The sequence below is a fragment of the Apiospora hydei genome (genome assembly GCF_038363865.1).
Source record: "Apiospora hydei strain CBS 114990 chromosome Unknown utg000005l_segment0_segment0, whole genome shotgun sequence".
NCBI lineage: Eukaryota > Fungi > Ascomycota > Sordariomycetes > Amphisphaeriales > Apiosporaceae > Apiospora > Apiospora hydei.
Window position 1 is genome coordinate 560,083 of NW_027117364.1, and position 18,227 is coordinate 578,309.

Below are 18,227 nucleotides of genomic sequence, written 5' to 3' on the forward strand. Positions count from 1 at the left end.
GATGCGGTCGGGTGTTGTTGAGATTGGTTGGTCGGTTTTTAAGCCTTCTCCCTCCTTTTATAAGGGCCCTTGGGATCGCCTTCTTTCTTCGGCGGCCGACCACGCTTCTTTCGGGCGCTCTCGGGCTGCGCGGATGTAGATGGCTCGGGACTTTCGGCTCCGGCGGGGAGGGTTGCGATGCTTTCGTCGTGGTCTTCGTCTAGGTAGCGCCCTTGTTTAGCAAGTTGCCGAGAGACTTGGGTCAGTACGGCTTTGACGAAGTCTTGGTCGTTGATGATGCGCAATGCCGCAATCCGGAACTCGTCGAGGCGCTCCTCGTCAAATGGTGCGGGTTGAGGGTATCCCGAGTACGTCTTGTAGTAACTGTGGATGTCCTGGCACGAGACGAATTGTTAGCTCAGAGCTCTCTCTTGGAGCGGCGGCCGTCAAAATTCAATGGGCTAGGATGGATGGATTGAACCGCGGGGATCAACAGAAGCTCCGGTGCCCGAATCAGGTGGTGGTGTATGGGCAGGAACCGAGCAGGAAAAAAAGAGGCCCAGCGGGGTCCCCACTTCAACTGCCCAATCCCATGTAACAATGCTGGCCTTTTGATAAGGAAACATTGCCCATGGGGTTTGCCAGTTCCCCAAAAGGCAGAAAAGAACAAATGCATGTATCTAACATGTAATTTTCCAAATAATATGCACCACCCCTACCGTGATCACCATGTCCAAAGAGAATTCCCAAAAAAAAAAAAGAAAGAAGAGGAAGAGACAAGCATCAAGGAAATATCGAACGACGAAAAAACACATACCTTGAAATCCTCGGAGAAGGCACCTGCCGCGTATACCAGCACCTTATCCTCATCCCCATCCTTCAGACAGTCGAAGGCTTCCCTGCCCAATCTCTTGAGATACTGGTCTGCCAGTTTGTCAAATTCAATTTCCGTCATCCTGCAAAGGAGCTTCTCCAGCAGCTGGAACAGTGACTCTCTGTCCAGAGAGTCTTCCATCAACTTCTTCTCGGCCCTGAGCCTCCGGATCAGCCAAGCTGCCTCGCTGAAGTTATCACGAGCACCGTTCACCGAAAACTTGATGGCCTTGGGAAGGCGAGCGACCTTCTGGAACTTGACGTCCCATGCTGCTACAAGATACTCCCATTGTTGGTATGGCAATTCCGATGGCTCGAAAAGGGCATTGAGTGTTTTCGGGACATAGCTGGTCGTGCTCGGCTTGAATCCAAGAATGGCGACAACGATCCGCAGTATCTTATCGCGGACGACGTTGAAACGCTCCAGATCCTCTTCTGGCTGGAAGGGAACTGTTCCGTCGGGCACAAGGATGTCGTCTTCGAAATCCATGTAGCCATCCCTCTGATCCTCCACACGGATGCCTATGGCTTGTTGTCTTTCCGTGGCTTCGCTCATGCGCATCAGCTGCAGGACATACTCGCCTGGCTGGTAGCTCATGTATGGGTACATGTGATCCAAGACCTTCACCGCCTTGACCTCTACGTTATTTTGGATCCGAAAACGAGAATAGCGTGCTGTCACTTCGTGTTTTGATGGAACCTCAGGTCGATAGAAATCGAAGTAGTGCTCGACTTCGGTCCACCCATGCTGTACCAGGGTTGCGTCCTTCTTGCGGGGACATTTTTGGGAGATCCCGTAGGAGCCGCAAGCGCCGCAGGTTTTGCAGTGGATTTCGCGAGCGTTGATGAGGAGATTGCGCGTCTGTATCTCTCTCAACTCTCTACGTCGCTCTTGCCGGGAGGTGTTGGCTTTGATTGTACTATAGCGTTCAGCAACTGTACCACGCAGAGATCCAAAGAGGGAGTCTGCCCAACCCAGACGGGGTAAGTACTCGTCCCACTTCCGACAGTCGATAGTCTCATTGCCTTTTATTCGATGAATGACGTTGACGTCGAAAAGGGGAAGGTGGGAGGAGGCATCGGTCCTTGTGCTCCTTCGGTCCGAGGTAGCAGGAGTCAAGCCGGCAGGAGTCGAGGGAGCAGTGCTGTTTGCCGGGGTGCGGGACAATGTCGAGGACGGCGTATCAGGGCTGCTGCTGCTACGGGAATCAGGGTTCGCCTCGATTGAGCTCTCCACGGGTGAACTTGGTAGGGCCGTTCGCGCAGGGCGCGACTGACCTTGGGTACCTCGGGGCATGGCGGAAGGAGTGCGTATCAAACGATGCGACGGGAAGCAAAGTAATTTATGCGCGCAAGCGACAACTGATGAGCTCTAGCAATAGAGGAGATACTGGGGATGTGTCTTGATTGACAGTGATGATGGATTGATGTATTGATGGGAAATGAGAATGGCAAAGGATACCAGATGAATTGATGGATAGATGGATTGACGGGTTAATGGAAAGCAAAGTACTGATGAAGTTGATGGGAGGGAAGGTTGAGTGTGTGTCAATTGGTGCGTCAGTAATGGGAGGGTGAAGGTGAAGGTGACGATGAAGGTAAGGTGCGCTTACAGTTGGCACAGCGGTAGGGGGCTACTACCACCTACCTACCTGCCATCTCCGATTGGTACAGAGGGTGTACTCAGTGAAGAAAGTCGGGTAGCCACCTGCTCTTAGAGGGGAGGAGGGACGGCAGTGACTGGATCCAGCCTCAGACAGGCTTTCCTCCACCAGTTGTGTGGTTTCCGTGGCCGCACTTGCCAGTCAATGCAGTACGTCTTCGCCCTGAACAAACCCCCTCGGAATCAGAAGAGCACGGCAGCAACCCACGGAAACTGTCGGACAGGACCAAGTAGCGCAGACGAGGTGTCTCAGGGCATCAGCAGCATCATCGCCTTGCGACATGCAACGACCCAAACATGGTACTATCGGAGGTAAGTCCAATTGAGCCTGGAATAACCGCTGGGATACCTGGCCATGATCAACAGAAACGCTGACCGTGGAATAGCTGGCAACGGAGCAGGAGCGGTGGGGTGCGCTCGACTATAGCTGTGATGATCCTCAGCGACCACCAACTCAGAAGTGTACATCCCACTGTACCACGCCCCTACCCTGCCTCATCCCCGAAGCCTACTCGCGGGGTAACCTCCAGAGCCCAGGCCCAGGGCACTGTTCATGCTGGTCCGTACGACTACGCGGAAGTAGACTTGGGACCTTTGTGTTATGACTGGCTAACGCAAGTTTGAGGCCATTTTTTCCTACTGGCGTCTTCACGAGGATTGAGTTTCACTGGGGTTGGTTGCTTCTTCCGAACCAGAGGACAACACCTGTGTGCTGCCAGTATTCTCTTGAGAGGGCAGGCATGGACTTGATTGCTACATGTGTTGATAACATGATGCTGAGAGACCCTCGACTCTATCCCACGATAGGTTGACTGATCTCTACGGTGGCACTTTCACGCGATACCACTGAAATTGGCATGGGATACTCTGTAGGTCCTGCACAGCATACGGAGCTCCATATATGTGAACGTAGCGTCATACGATGAGAAAGTTTATATCCACCTGGGTTAGGTAAGTAGCAGTCTATTGGAATCTTCCATCCTTTAGCCGCGGCGATGTCATGGCCAACGCCAGGGGGTATCAAACCTTCTCATACTGGCCCTACACCAAAGCTCTCTGTCTTCCTGACAAACTTGGGTGGACCCATACCCGACAATGAGGCCCTGCGGAGAAACCAATGATCAGGAACCTTAATCATGCAAAGGAAGCATGCCAGTCTCCGGGCTCAAATGGGTAGGCTGATGGGTTGGAAAACATGTGGACGTTCGGTGGCATACAGGTAACCAAGATAGACTCTTGATCACTCCCTTATCTGTACATTCGAAGGGGAACTGTTGACATGGGATTTGGGTATTACTTATTATGCGTTTCTTTTGTGGATGAAGCTTCTACTAACATATACCCGCCTCTGCTGCATAATGAAACGACTTTATACTGAAATGACGAATCGGGATTATATCATCTCGATTCCAATTGAATCACGCAACTGTAGTAAAATCTTTGTTTCTCATGGCAAGCTTACAAGATGTATGACATTCACGAAGCTCTTTCTCGGCAGATTATACCAAGGTTGGGCGTGACGTGTGTATACAGGCCGGATAGTGAGGAGGAAAGTTTGACGACTTTATACCCAGCGCAGTGGTGCTGGGTCGCTGATTGGGCCAACCACCCTTTCACTGCATACCTAACGAGAACACCGAACCGTGTCATACATACTTATGTAGCGGTTAGTTTCCACCAATGATCTTACATGCTTTTTGGCACAGCCTAACTATCTCGCCATCGTGCTTCGCTTCGCTGAACACCAAGGCATGTCGTTCGCGATTGAAATAATGACAAATGTGTTAACTAATATTGTTGCTAGCTAGTACCCTAACGTTGCTCGTAGAAAATGAGATACAAAGGGAACCCGCGTCTCGTAAGTTGGCAAAGAAAAGGAAGATAAGTTTCGTGGCCGTTATGGCTGCATGCGTATCCCATGTCCGCAATTACTCATTGGGCACCTCCGGAATAGGGAAGTTGGGGTTGGTGATGGGCCCATCATCCCCCACGACTTCCGGCAACCCGCACCGATTAAACCACGTCTCCGCCTCATTCGTCCACGTCCCCAAGATGTTGTGCTTGTCCGCGCGCCCGTCCCCGTCGAGGTCCGGGTAGTACATGCACGTCCCCGCGACCTTGTTCTCGAACACGCGCTCGGCCCTCTTCTCCCACCGGAACGCGGACCCGGACGTCTCGGCCGGGTTGCTGCTCCGGTCCCGGTTCCACCAGACCACGCTGTCGCCGTTGAACTTGTTGGTCCACACCATGTCGGCGCGCCCGTCCCCGTTGATGTCGGCCCAGCGCAGGTCTGCCCGGTCGAGCATATCCGGCTCCGCGAACTTGATCTGGCCCACGTTCTCCCAGCCGCCGTTGTCGGCGTGCACGAAGCCCGTGGTCCGGCCGTCCTTCTCGACGCAGAGGTAGTCGCCGCGCTTGTTGCCCGTCAGGTCCGCGAACCGCACGGCCAGGTCGTGGATCCCGAGGCCGCGACGCTGCGAGCACGAGAGCGCGGGGGCCGGGTTGGCATCGTGCTGCCAGTTCCAGCCGCCGGTGGTGGGGTACCGGTTCAGCCAGACTTGCACGCGGTTGTTGTTGTCAGGGTCGGTCCAGACGATGTCGCAGGCGCCGTCGCCGTCCCAGTCGGTCATGTGGAGATCGCGGCGGTCAAGGGGCCGGCCAATCAGTTGGTTAGGGTCGAATATGACTTCGCTGGGGCCCCAGAGGGACTCATCACCGACGATTTGCGAGCGGCCCAGGTTGGGATAGAGGGTCATCTCTCCCTTGGAAAGCGTCCAGACATAGTCCATCCGGCCATCTGGGTATCCTTTCATGTTGCAGTACTTGTTGCCGTCCGCTGTGATAGAAATTAGATGATTTGTTCTTAGATCTGCCAAGAGTGATGAGAAACATACCTTCAAGCTTGGTGCTTCCTGAACCGATGTTCTTCCATACTCGCATATCAAACCGGTGCTGTCCGTTGGAGAGTGCAGTATGTTGCATGAAGACGTAGTCGCGGCGAGGCAGCAACCCGAAGTCCTGCGGCTCACCCAGGATCCTGGCAAAATGCACTCGATCACGTAGGTACGTCTCGGTTGGGGTGACGAAACCGCCCATGCCGCCGTGGGTGGTACCAGAGTTCGCGCCCCCTGTAGAATCCCTGGCGCCAGCCAACGTTGAGTCCGTTTCCCAGTTGGCCTTTAGCGCAGCTTCTAGCGTTGGTCCAGGTTGTCGTCTCACCCACGTTACCAACCCAGAGCCAATCGTCTCGGCCCTGGAACCCGCACGGTTAGTACCCAGATATGATTCGATATGGGGGTAATTCAAATAGTCGGGTGGACTTACATCTCCGTTTAAGTCATGGAAGCGAACCCCCCGACCGTCGCCCATGCCCTTCGCTGGGAACCTCATACCGAGCTCCTCCCAGAATCTTGGGGAGTCCTCTGATGCATAGCGTGTGCAATTAGCATAGCAACAAGCATGGTGGGCATTTTGCTTCTGACTTACCGATCCAACCGTTGCGCCACGCCAGGATATTGCCTCCATCGTCCATGACCAAGTAGTCGGCGCGGCCATCGCCGTCGATGTCACCCATCCGTACTCGGTCTCCTCCGAAACCAACGTTCTGCTTAAGCAGGCCAATGGGTCTGAAACTTGGTGGGTTCCTATCGTTTCCATCCCGGTTGTTGATTGACGCAAAGGCATTGCCGTCTGGTGCAATACAGACAAAGTCGTCGTATCCGTCCGCTAGAAAAATTTGTTCAGTTAGTTACTATTCAATTGCAAATCATCCAAAGCTTAGGGGCTTCGAAACTGACCATTCAAGTCGACAAAGTAAACACCGCTAGCCGGGCAGTTGTCGGCAACGCTCATGTCCCCAATCTTTTCGAACGAGGCGTCATTGTAATTGCCCCTGTTCTTCCAAACACCGTACGCGACCGAACCATCAGGACGGTCAAACCACCCCACGAGATCGTCCTTTCCATTGCCATAAAGACTGATCAACACCATAGGTCAGCGCGGTTTCTACTGAGAGAGAGGAGGCGATGAAGAGCGAACGACGAACCTTGCGAAGAACCACTGGTCTCTGTCAAACCCGCTGTCCACAGTAAGAACGATGCCCTTCTCCTGGGACTCGTGCTGGTAGATACCGTCCCCGACACCAGACCCGCGCTGCGTGAGCCCGCCTGCGTAGACGCCGGATACAAATCCTTCGGCTGCTTTACACCCAGTATCAAGTGGAGCGGGAGGCTGGATGAGGCCTTGCCTAGAGGCGCGCTCAATGGCGATCCTATGAAGAAAAAAAGGGGGCTCCGTCAGCGTAGTTCAACTACGAGCATCACCAAGTCAAATGCATAGGTACTTACCACCAGACGTTGGCCATCTTGACGAAACCAAAGTCGTTCGGATGTACCCCATCCACGAGGTCGCCCGTGGTCAAGTAGTCCATGTCCGCAAGAATGATAGGCCGGCCGTTGTTGCGGAGCCGAGTAATCAGGGCCTTGTACTGGTTGTTGATGACCACCCGCGAGTTGCGGCCCGCAGCGGTCGTCGGAAGGACCGTGGAGAGCACGATGAGGGTGTTGCCCATATCCGGCGCGGCCCAGAGATCATTGATGAGGGACTCCATCCGAACTCCGGCGTTGTCGAGGTCGAGACCGCCGCCGTTGTTGGCGTTGGCGTCGTTGGTGCCCGCGTTGATCAGGACCACGTTGGGCTTGTAACCGTACGAGTTGCGTGACTTGTCGTGGACCTGGCTGATCACGTCTCCTGGGTTGGCTTCAACATTCTAGAGACGAGGTTAGACTAGACTGGTCGAAACAGCACTGATCTGGGAATACACTTACGTTATCAGTCATTCTGCCGTTCCTCTTGCTCCCGACCATGTTGACCTCCCAGCCTCGGTACCTGAGTTGATCCCTGAGCGGCTTGCGGAAGCTGTTCAAGTTAGCCATGCTCCATCATAAGCATGTAGGCTTGCAAAATACCCGTTTTGATCACTCGAACCTTGACCCCATACGATAGATGCACCAAGGGGCAAGATACGCAGAGGGATGGACTGCCCCTGTCGTCTGGCTATGGCGCCAGAGATATTGAAGCGAGCGAGTTCCTCTTCGAAGAACTCGACTGGGTAAGGAGCGGCGGTAACTTGGCTGAACCAAGTGGCCAGCGTACAGAGGACTGCCAAAAGGTAGAACCTGTCAAGAAAGTGCATAGTGAAGGATTTTAAGGGGTTGATGTTCAGAAAAGCCAGTCCGTTGAATGGTTTTGAGATGTGCGGCTACATTATTTGAAGAGTTGACCATTGAATACAAGCAGGCTATATATACAAAATTCCTGACAGTATATCCCTCACTTACACTGATAGCATCTCCGGTTAGGCGGCATCTCCATCATCCAGATAGAAGTCTTGGTATCGATGTTTTTCACTTGGGGAGTATGCGGTTCACCACCTCTATCAAGGCCCTCCCACCCAATTTCAGATAGTGGCTTTGCCCATCTGACCGAGAGTGGATCACCGCTGACTTCGGGACCATGCAGGTAACGTGCCAATCGTAAGAGTCTTTAGGGGTCTAGACGGTCACGATAAACCCGTAAGATGACCTAGGCGCCCACCCTCGCCGCACACAACTGCCCTTTCTAGTTCGCGCGCCCGAAATTAATTGACACATTGCATGAGTTTCTGGGGATCCCAAGACGACAGTAAAGTGCTCAGTATGCAGTGAAAAAGTTTGTCGAGCCTTGTCGCCTGCATATGAATATATAACCTTGCCCCTGAACTTGCAGGTACGATCCCGAAGAGGCTGACTTCGAGCCATTATGGGTATAGAAACGCATGATGTTTTCCGGTCCTCGGCTAAAGGCCCAAAGGTCATGAAGTCAAGGTTGTAGAATGGCTCTGGGGTGGTACGCATGCCGTGTTACCATATTGTGGCATGACATAGTAGTATATGCAGTATCTGAACATGGGCACCCATGTGGCCTACGTTATCTTCCTACGATATTGCCTACTTCTTGACATCAGGGTAGCAACCCCATCTTGTTTTAACATGAACCTGTAAGTATATCTTGCGTTACATCACTTGGCCAAGAAGCAAGGCAGACTGCCTCCTGTAGTATAAATATCCATGTTCTCCCTTTGGCCAGAATGATAGTGCTTACGTAATACAAGAGTATGTATCCAATATAGTTGAGCTGACGTGATACTAACAACACTGCCTCCCCATTAGGCAGACCGGTAGTCGCCTACCCCTACCGCTGAAAACTCATGGTACCGAGAAAACGTCTGCCTAGATTAAGTAAAACATCCTATATCTCTCATGGTATCCTCCGAGTAGTATCTACTCAACCTGCCATGGCGAGCTGCCGACTAGTGGTTGGTGATTGGTGTGGGCCAATGATTGGCCACTCCTCCTGTATACCCCGAAGTAGATTGCCAAGCCAATAGAAAGCCATCAGCCAATTAGATACAGTACCAGAGATTTCACCAACTGCTATTGGGCCATGCCTCTTAGGGCTGTCTTTCCGCGATCTATGCATGCATGCCATGCAGCCCACCTGCAGCCTGGTCCCAAAAATAGGCGAACTCTTGAATATCTGCCCACGATATCGATGTATGGGGGTCTCAATCCCGGCAAACGCTGCCGGACTCCCCTAGTAAGCGACCCCGCTTTCTGATTTGTCGACCGACTATCAGGCAACCAACACCCCCGTCTTTCGGTCCGTATCCGTATCAACTAAAACTCTTCACTGACTTCCGCTTCCAGAGTTCTTCCGCTGCCAACTCCCGTTACTGTTATGGCGAACTGGACCTTGTCCCTCTTGGCCCTGAGCCTTATCGCAGGCTTGGCGCGGGCAAGCACAGGCACCACCACCGACTGCCCAGCACAGCTCCGAGCCACCATTCCCCATCCGGACTCGATCCACGAAGTGGACTCGATCCTCTCCACCTGCGCCAACATCGAGTCCCTCCACCTCCGGATCGCCGAAACTGGATGCGTGGGCCGGACCGGCCGATGCAGCCTCCCGATCTGCTTTTGGCGGTGCACGCGGTACCCGTCGACCCTCCGGTCCCTGTCGCTGGAGGGCTACCGCTTCCACGACACGGCCTTCGACTACGCGGACATGCCGGACTGGTGGTGGGGCGAATACATGCGCTGGATGGAGTCGCAGGACGTCTGGGCCTGGCTCAAAGGGCTGCCCAGCGCCTTGTTCTCGTCCGAGGGAAATTCCAGGACCAACCTCGATCTGTGGCTCGAGGCTATGGATTTCTCGTCCATCGAGAAACTGTCCATCTTGGGCTTCAACTACGGCGAGTCGCCGGAGCTCTTGATCAAGCTCCTGCTGCCGCAAGTGCCGAAACTGCAGTCCTTGACCGTCGGGGATGCCCAGATGAAAGAGTTTGTACTGGCCGTACCAAGTAACTCGCTCACACACTTGACCTTCATCGGGCCCGGCCACAGCCAGAACCTCGACCTAATCCTCCAGGCCCAGGGGAAGTCCCTTACCCGCCTGGAGTGGTATACACCCGAGAACCTCTGGTCGACACGCCCACTCCTCTCCGTTGCGCAACTCCGGAACCTCAGCACGGCGGCACCGAATCTCGCGTCCCTGGCACTGGATCTGAACCGGGACGAGGTAGACGATGACTGGCCGTGGGACCGCCTGGAAGCGCTGCGCGCCGGCATGCCCAGCGGATTGGAGCGCCTGACTGTCCGTTTCGAGATGGCCAGCGAATGCCTCCGACAGAAGCGGCCGGTGCACTACGACTGGGAAGAAGAGCCGTGCACGGAGCTGGAGCAGTATGCACAGCCGCTGCTCACCAAGGAAAGCGCTACTAAGATGGCACGGTTCTTGGTCGAAGGCCCCAACCAAAGGCCGCAGGTGCTTTCACGTATCGCGTTCGTTGCTGGAGACAAGAACTTTCAAGACCCCGATGTAGAGCCGACTTGGTTGCATGGGAAAGGTGAGGATATTAGCTGCACTGCCTTGAATGGAGATGTCCAATGCGAGGGCTAGGATCGCTCGATACGTCAAAGAGATCAGGATGGGAATAAACAACATGATTTAGACCAGGTGGAGGATAAAGAGCGGGAGCTATGATATCGTATTGGTGGCCGCAGTGACTGAAAGAGGATCTTCGTCAAAATCAAAATAATTGGCCATCTCGTGGTCGGCCATAAGCGTGTAACAGAGGCCATGATGGTCTCCAGGCTCAAGCGGAAACATATCCAGGAATGAGTCCAATGAGTCTTCTGCTGTGTCTTGCGCGCCGCTAGAGTTGTTGACGGAATCATACCCCTTGTGGTCGTCCCCATTCTCCCGTTCCCGCCGAACCTTCTCCCATAGACTCTTGATAGGCCGCCCCAGGTTCGTGGCATTCGACCCAGCCAGCCAATTCTCGCAAACTACGCAGGTATACCGCCACGCCCGCTCGCACGCGGCCGAAGCCGGCCGGCGCCGCAGCTCGTGGAGCACAAAGGCCACGGCGTGCCAGTGGCTGTACGTCTGCGCATGCCACGTCCACGGCGACAAGGCCGGGTTCGCGAGGATGTTGGCCGCGGCCTCAAGGAGGTCGACGGCGGCGGCGAACAGCTGGTCTCGCGTAGCTTTTTCCTCAGACGTCGTTGGCCTCTGCTGCGTTTCGCGACTGTCGTGCTTCTCACGCAATGGCCAATGCGCGACGAACCAGAGACGCTTCACTATCATCCGCGCCGAGAGCAGCACCTTGAGTTGAAGGGAACCTCTGGGTCGCATTGTCGTAGATACCGGCTCTCCAGCCTCTGCTCTAGCTCTTTGATCGCCGCCTGCTTCTCGGCCAGTGGGGTATCTTTATTGACACCCCAGACCGTCTGGAGGGTCTCGTAGCGCACCAAGCAGAACGTCATATCGCTGAACCCCTCGCGCTCGGGCGGCAGCGCGGGCATCTCCGGCACGAGGTCAGCGTCGTCCACATGCCGCGGCAGCCTTGTATCAAAGGAATGCGGACCCACAGCATGTTCGTCCCCGCAAGCCTCCGCGGTACGATGATCAAGGATGCAGATATACCACCACAGCCTGCGCCGCATCTCCGCCTCGAACGGCGGCAGGCCGTACGCCTCCCCGTCGCGATGGAGGCCCATGGACCGCGCCAGGTGGTGCACAAGCACCACGAGCGACCGGACCGCGGACTGCCCGGTCTTTTCGTTCTTGAGCGCCTCGATGTAGAAGACAGTCGCCTGGAGGACCGCGGGGCTGCGTGTGGCTAGTAGATGGGCTCGGGATAGGGACTGTTCTGCTGCAGTGCGGTATCGCGCCAGGGCGGCTTGGCGGGGTTGGCCTAGGGCCGTGGTGCATTGGTCGTCGCTCATGGTGCCGGCGGAGACGTAGTTGATGGCGAAGACTAGGGCTTCCGTGTTGCGGTCTAACTTGTCTGGCGACGCTGCTGCGTTCCAGTACTGTCGCGTCAGGGTAGGCAGGTGCATCACGCGCATCACCGGGGCTACGTTCTCGCAGAACGCGGCGAACAGCGCGGCCGATTGAACCAGCGTCGGGTGCAAGTCACACAAAGAACCGACGGAGGCGCCGAGACCAAAAAGGATTGTGGTGGGGTTGGGAGACGGGGTCGTCTGAATGCTTCCGTCAAGGGGACTGGATGTTGCCGCATCCTCGCTGTCGACTTCATCGTCGGAAGAGGACTCTAGCAGGAGATCTCGAAGTTCCTCAACCTCTTCGGCAAGGCTTTTCCACATCGTGTCGTTGAGATAGTGACTGTTGGTTTCCGTGACCTTGAGCCGGCCGATGTGCTCCTCGACCGGGCTGTCGGGACTTGCCATGACGTATCGCGCAGGGTCTTGATGCCTGGCCGAAGTATATACGGCCGTTGTCCTGTCAGTGGCCTCTTCGCCTTGATCTTGGTGGCCGGCACGCCAGATCATGCTTTCAAGCCGCGCCAAGCGCTCGGCTATTTGCTGCTGCTGCTGCCCATCCACAAGAAGCCCATGAGAATCCCGTCGCCGCTTGGGTGCCCGGCCCCGTCCTGTAGGATATACGCAGTCCTGGCCTAGGCCCCGGGCGCGGGCGCAGTTGCCGCAGCTGGGCTGTTGCCGATCGCAGCGGACCCGGCGGGTTTTGCAAGAAACGCAGCTGCGAATGGGATAGTGCATGGTCGCGGCTGGCCGTGGCGCGACAGAGGCCGTGGGGTCAGGCAAGTCCCCGGGGTACAGGGGTCGCATAGCGGAAGAAATCATGGAGAGGACATGCCTCCTTACATTGATACGAGCTTGTTATGAGGTTGAGGTTGAGATCTCGGATAGCTACGAAATCAGCCGTCATTGTGGGGCTGCGCTGGACTGGTTTCCAAGGAGCCGGATTAAGGAGCTTGGGAGCTATTACGACCCCCAACTCGGGGGCTTTGCTAGCCAATCGGGCAGGACCCTAGGTCAACAGAGAGCCACTATTTTTCACGCTTCAGGGGGCTCTAGGTGCATCGTGTACCTGCATGCTTACCTCTCCGGAGTCTCGTAAGCTTACGCGAGTTTTCGTAGCAGTGCACATTAGACTGCCAAGCGAGCAATTACCACTTCACAACAGTCAATACATTCATGGGCAGACAAACTTGGTCAATCTTCCAATGGCGTAGTATTGACTATGTGGAATCCCATATTGGTTGTATAATCCATAGCAAATGAGACAATGAACAGGAGCCAGGCTCAGGCCGTGGAGTTTATTGAAAGATCAAGGTTCTGAAAGGAAACAACAGTTCGACACAAAAGCTCTTTGTACTACCCTCTGAAGCTGTCAAAGCTGCAGATAGACAATGGATTATTGAGGTATCGTTGTTGGTTGTCTATACATCTGTATATATATCTGGATCAGAACCTCATGGGGTTTCGATTTTGTTTAATGCACCATATACTTACAACTACCATCATCAGAAAAACATCTGTCATACCGACTCATAACGCACTACAAGCTCATGTCTCAGAAGAAGAACACTATGCAGAGATTCCAGGAGTTCCGCAAGAATGGAGACCTCCCTCTGACCTCGAGGTATCTCTTCACCATGACACGTCCAGACCTGCTTTCCGAAGAGAGTACGCATCATGGCACCGCTTGGGGTAAAGGCTTCATTGAGATTGATTTCAATGACATTGAAGAATGGACCGAATTTAACGAGAAGAATGCAAACAGTGCCTTCTTCAAGGTTTTAGATCATCCTATACCACAAGGGAATCATCTCAATGCACCACTTGCTGCCATCGACCAACCCAAGATTATCAAGGTCGAGGAGGACATTGACAACTACTTCCTCCAGGCCATAGGACCAATACTACGCCACTCGATTGAGTGTACTAGGGATCTGTTGCGCGATAAATCTGGCAACGATATGGCCTTGAAGCTCCAAGTTCCTTTCAAGACCGAAGCAGCTAAGGTAAGACTTCCAGAAGCGGAGGGCAGCGTGCAGCACCTGAAGCGCCCGAACTTCCCCATCTATCTACCAGCTAAGTCTATGCCTGGCATGAAACCCCCCAAGGATGTCTTCTTTGTCATAGGTGAGTCGGCTAGAACCATGGTGTGGAATCCAGACTGCTTCAGAGAACGTTCGGAATTCCAGGACCATGGCCACGTACATCTAGGTAAAGTCGCAATGTACTGCAAGGCAGCTGGCACGTGCCTCGCTTTTACAATGACAACGGTAGGCGCTACAGTGTTCAGATTCTTCACCATAGAGAACGAAGATGGCATAGAGAGGTGGGGGGTCCAGCTAGCGACCTTTCCCTGGTGTCCGGAACCGGTCAAGTCTGGGGAGGAGAACGCGATGTCTGCCCCTAAGGCTATCTGGACCATCATTATGATGAGTCTTGATCCCGAAGGCCGCAGAATTCAAAGAAGGGACAACCTTCGCCCACTAGCTTCGTGGCCCCGGTTCTGAACAAAGACATGTCACACCGCATGCAGGGAGGACAAAGGGACAACTGATTAGAGGTAAGTCAAGTAGGAAAATTTGCAAGTAGATATTAGCACCGTAGAATTTGCATTTGGCAAGAGCAATATAATAATACTGCAGAGTACTTCCCTTCCCTGCTCGTGAAATCACTGTCCACCTCACTATTGCTGATGATGGGATCTTTGCCTCCTGCTCCTGGCCCCAAGTTGGCCGAGTTCAAGGGCAAACGCACAGGCGAAACTCTACATATCGATTTCATCCAGTACCTAGGATCCGGAGTTCATGCACATGTGTGGAAAGTGCGCATAGATGGAGAAATCTATGCTCTGAAAATGGTAAGAGTGTTACATCAAGTCAGCTAACAACGTATCCTGAGTTGCTAACGTTTTAGTATTCAGTTTAGATTTGTTAACAATTTCACGCCCGCATCCTTTTTCCATGTGAAGTTGAACCAAGAAGAGGAAGTTTTACATATGCACCCGTTTAATTGCGAAGCTAGGGCATACGCAAGACTGAAGGAAGTCAATCAGGAGCATGTCGCTGTTCCGTGTCATGGCTACATATTGCTCGACCAAGAGCAACAGCGTATACTCCGTGAGAAAGATACCACTTGCGACTGGGTTAAGGATTGGTACTATTGCGGTTCTTATGCGGGTCAGCCAATTCAGGCTTTAGTCAAAGATTTTATCGAGTTTGACAACGTTGGATATTACGAGAACGGCCCCGGCGATAATCTCCGGCGGATCACCCGAGCCATTGATAGCTCCAGGACGGCTCGAACCCTCTTGGACAACATGGCAATACTTCATCGAGTGGGCATACTGCACAAGGACATCAACAACTCCAACGTAGCGCAGGGCCGGTTCCTGGATTTCAGTACCTCCTGGATTAAGCCACATCCTTGTTTGGACACACGCCAAATTGAATCGGCTAGAGATCCCTACAACCAGCTGGGAATAACAGACGCCTACGCCGTCGACCAAATCATCAAACATTGGAATATGCTTCAGCCACCTAAGCTGCGATTGTGGTTCAGAGCCGCACAGGATCGGGACTACATAAAGCGGCTTCGGTCATATGGGAAAAGGGACAAGGGGCAAAAGGACGTCATGTCGGAATACATTCGCAAATACCCGGGGAGGCCTGACCTGTACAAGTGGGATCCGGAGAATCCGAACGCCGGCCAGCGCAATGCGCCTTCGAGAAGACATGATCGCAGCCGCAACAAACAAGCAAGGAAGATTAAGCGGCAAGATCGATCGAAGGCATGATGACGTGCACATCGAAATCACACTGCGGCATCATCACGCGGATTGATGTCGAGACGATGCCAACCTAGGCAATACGATCACTTACCAAATCAGCCTTGCCTCAGACTTCAACTGGCTGTATTGCCTAGAGAAAAAGTCGCATGGCTAATTCCTTGGTTGGAGTTGTCGAAACACTGACCGCATCCCAAAATACACAAAGTTTCCATGCAGGGTTGGCCAAAGCCGGGGTTGCCCCGACAAAAAGTTGACGAGACACCAGGCCACAGCAGTCCCTTCGCAGCCGCCAAAACCGGCAGAACCCGAGGCCCTTTTATGATTGAACTGTTTCTTTTGAGCCGCATTGAGACTGGCTGATGACTTGTTCAATGATGGTGTGTGGCTCGGAGGCATAGTGCAGAGACTTTGCCGTCCGTCTCAAGTCGGTTTGACAAGCACCGATCTCAATTGGCCCCGGCCCCCGGCCCCTGCCGTCGATCATGTCGCTGACAGACGGCCGGCCGCAGCCAATCCCAAAGCGCCCGAGGTGGGTTTGGCGGTTAATGGCATGACGCGATCCACGGCCTTCAGATCTGGCGATCGGTACATCTTGCAGGACGTGCATGATTCCTTCGAAACAACCCTGACCACCATCCCGCCTGGCGCTGACATCTCTGCTAATACCGGCGGATGCTGTCGCAGACACGGGACGACTCTTAAGAACCGACCCTTTCCTTTCGTCCCAACGTCGGTCGTCCGTTGTTGCATTGTCGCTGGATCGAAACCTAATTGATCGCTATACTTACCTAATACCTGGCTCTCATATACTTATCATACATGTCTTATACGGCGGTAGAAGCTCTGGACTAACTACGGAAAAGCCGTGCACATACTATTAATACAATCAAGATCAACAGCAAGTGGACCGTCATCAATGAATTCAACTGCGCAACCCGCGACCGTCGATACACGATCGTCCATGCCCCTGCCTGTATTGCTGGAGCACAGACAATCCGGCTCGCCATGCCCCGGCGCGAACGGGGGCCAGATCGGCACCCTGCGCCAGTACAACGTGCTGTGCGGCTCCCGGCTCGTGGGCAAGGAAATAGGAGGGCAGCAGACGGCGTCCCTGGGCGACTGCGTCGACTTATGCAACGACCATGCCGGCCCGCGCTGCGACGGCGTGGTGTACCAGTCCAACGGGCACTGCATCCTCCAGGCCGGCATCAACAAGGGCGCCACGACGCTGGACGCGGGCGCCGACTCGGCCATCGCGGCGGGCATGCTCCAGAAGCCCAGCTCGAGCTGCGCGGCGCTGGGGTCCGGCACCATCCAATCGGCCAACGGGATGAACTTCCAGATCACCTGCAAGAAAGTCATGAGTGGCAACGACTTCGAGGTGCAGTTCCAGATGTCCTTTGAGGACTGCATGCGGGCCTGCGCCAAGGACGGGCGCTGCGGGGGCGTCTCCTTTGAGGCCAGCCAGAGCTTCGGGTTCAAGAACTGCTACCTCAAGACGCCCTTCTCGGCCACGTCCAACCAGCTCCTCGACCAGCCCAGCATCGACACGGCGCGGCTGACGATGAGGCAGCGGGGCAATGGCAACGGCAACGGGAACCAGAACAACCAGAACAATAACAACAACGGCCAAGCGAACCAGCCTCCACCATCACCACCGCCACCGGAGACCACCATGGTGGAAGTGACGAAGACCATCGTGACTTCGGCCCCTGCCACGATCGCCATCACGACGACGGGGGCGGATCTAGCGACGGGCGGGGGCGACGCCACCGTCCCCGGAGTCCAGACCAGGACCCTAACCACCCTGATCGCCACCACCATCACCGCGAAGCCAATCCAGAGCGGCGCCAGCGGAAGACGCAAGGCTCCCTGGCGCCCGGCAGCAGCGCCGCAGGGGAGACGACGGACCCGTCGGAGGAAACGGACGTGTCGTCCATGCTGCAGATCGCGGGACCCGTGGCCGGCGCCGTGGCGTTCCTGGGCATCGTCGGATTCGCCATCTTCTTCTTCTGCCGCCGCCGACGCCGCCGCCGGAGGCAGCGGCAGCTGCGGGGAGAGAAGGGTCGTTGGGCGGACCTGAGCGACGGCCGAGAGGATGGCGGCTCGATATGGCGCGACACCACCACCACCGCCACGACCGAAGTCCGCGATAGCAGGAACGGGCTCAAGCTGAACCGGGTGTCGACGCATGCGTACGGGGACCCGGGGATCCCTCACGAGTTTGAGGGGCCGCATGCCGTCACGAAGTGAAGGGGTGATGGGGGCAATTGAAGTTAGGGATGATGGGGATGAGGTTGAGGAAGACACATCATGGTTGAGTAGGTACGCCAGCGGAAGCGGACGCTCGTTGGAGCTGGACGCAGCAAATGTCTGCCTTTACGCTGTTAAGGCAGGCACCTCTTGTCTCATAATTGAACTTTGCCCGACGGGTTCGGCTTATCTCCACGAGGCAAGCTATGCACATAACACACTGATATATGTACATGTAATCATTCCGATGCGAGAATACCAAATCGTTTACAATACTTAATAGACC

The 18,227-nt window shown here is 54.6% G+C and overlaps 7 protein-coding genes across 7 annotated transcripts; 4 read left to right on the top strand and 3 right to left on the bottom strand.

The window, feature by feature from the left end:
• Positions 1-38: 38 nt before the first annotated feature.
• PG997_005623 (uncharacterized protein) lies at positions 39-2,149 on the bottom strand (the record flags this gene model as incomplete). Its single annotated transcript, XM_066809938.1, has 2 exons — positions 39-374; positions 797-2,149. 2 exons carry the CDS (start codon positions 2,147-2,149, stop codon positions 39-41), a joined length of 1,689 nt encoding a protein of 562 aa, XP_066668861.1.
• A 2,294-nt stretch (positions 2,150-4,443) lies between these two features.
• PG997_005624 (carbohydrate esterase family 3 protein) lies at positions 4,444-7,709 on the bottom strand (the record flags this gene model as incomplete). Its single annotated transcript, XM_066809939.1, has 8 exons — positions 4,444-5,351; positions 5,410-5,937; positions 6,002-6,241; positions 6,313-6,491; positions 6,561-6,785; positions 6,862-7,283; positions 7,342-7,432; positions 7,483-7,709. 8 exons carry the CDS (start codon positions 7,707-7,709, stop codon positions 4,444-4,446), a joined length of 2,820 nt encoding a protein of 939 aa, XP_066668862.1.
• A 1,583-nt stretch (positions 7,710-9,292) lies between these two features.
• On the top strand, positions 9,293-10,513 carry PG997_005625 (uncharacterized protein; the record flags this gene model as incomplete). The annotated part of the gene is made up of 1 exon (XM_066809940.1): positions 9,293-10,513. The coding sequence occupies one exon, from the start codon at positions 9,293-9,295 to the stop codon at positions 10,511-10,513; it is 1,221 nt and encodes a 406-aa protein (XP_066668863.1).
• Positions 10,514-10,591: 78 nt separating this feature from the next.
• Positions 10,592-12,708, bottom strand: PG997_005626 (uncharacterized protein; the record flags this gene model as incomplete). Its single annotated transcript, XM_066809941.1, has 2 exons — positions 10,592-11,240; positions 11,264-12,708. 2 exons carry the CDS (start codon positions 12,706-12,708, stop codon positions 10,592-10,594), a joined length of 2,094 nt encoding a protein of 697 aa, XP_066668864.1.
• A 743-nt stretch (positions 12,709-13,451) lies between these two features.
• On the top strand, positions 13,452-14,408 carry PG997_005627 (uncharacterized protein; the record flags this gene model as incomplete). Its single annotated transcript, XM_066809942.1, has 1 exon — positions 13,452-14,408. The coding sequence occupies one exon, from the start codon at positions 13,452-13,454 to the stop codon at positions 14,406-14,408; it is 957 nt and encodes a 318-aa protein (XP_066668865.1).
• A 188-nt stretch (positions 14,409-14,596) lies between these two features.
• PG997_005628 (kinetochore sim4 complex subunit FTA2 domain-containing protein) lies at positions 14,597-15,694 on the top strand (the record flags this gene model as incomplete). Its single annotated transcript, XM_066809943.1, has 2 exons — positions 14,597-14,758; positions 14,822-15,694. 2 exons carry the CDS (start codon positions 14,597-14,599, stop codon positions 15,692-15,694), a joined length of 1,035 nt encoding a protein of 344 aa, XP_066668866.1.
• A 955-nt stretch (positions 15,695-16,649) lies between these two features.
• On the top strand, positions 16,650-17,941 carry PG997_005629 (uncharacterized protein; the record flags this gene model as incomplete). The annotated part of the gene is made up of 2 exons (XM_066809944.1): positions 16,650-17,471; positions 17,534-17,941. 2 exons carry the CDS (start codon positions 16,650-16,652, stop codon positions 17,939-17,941), a joined length of 1,230 nt encoding a protein of 409 aa, XP_066668867.1.
• Between the last annotated feature and the right edge of the window lie 286 nt (positions 17,942-18,227).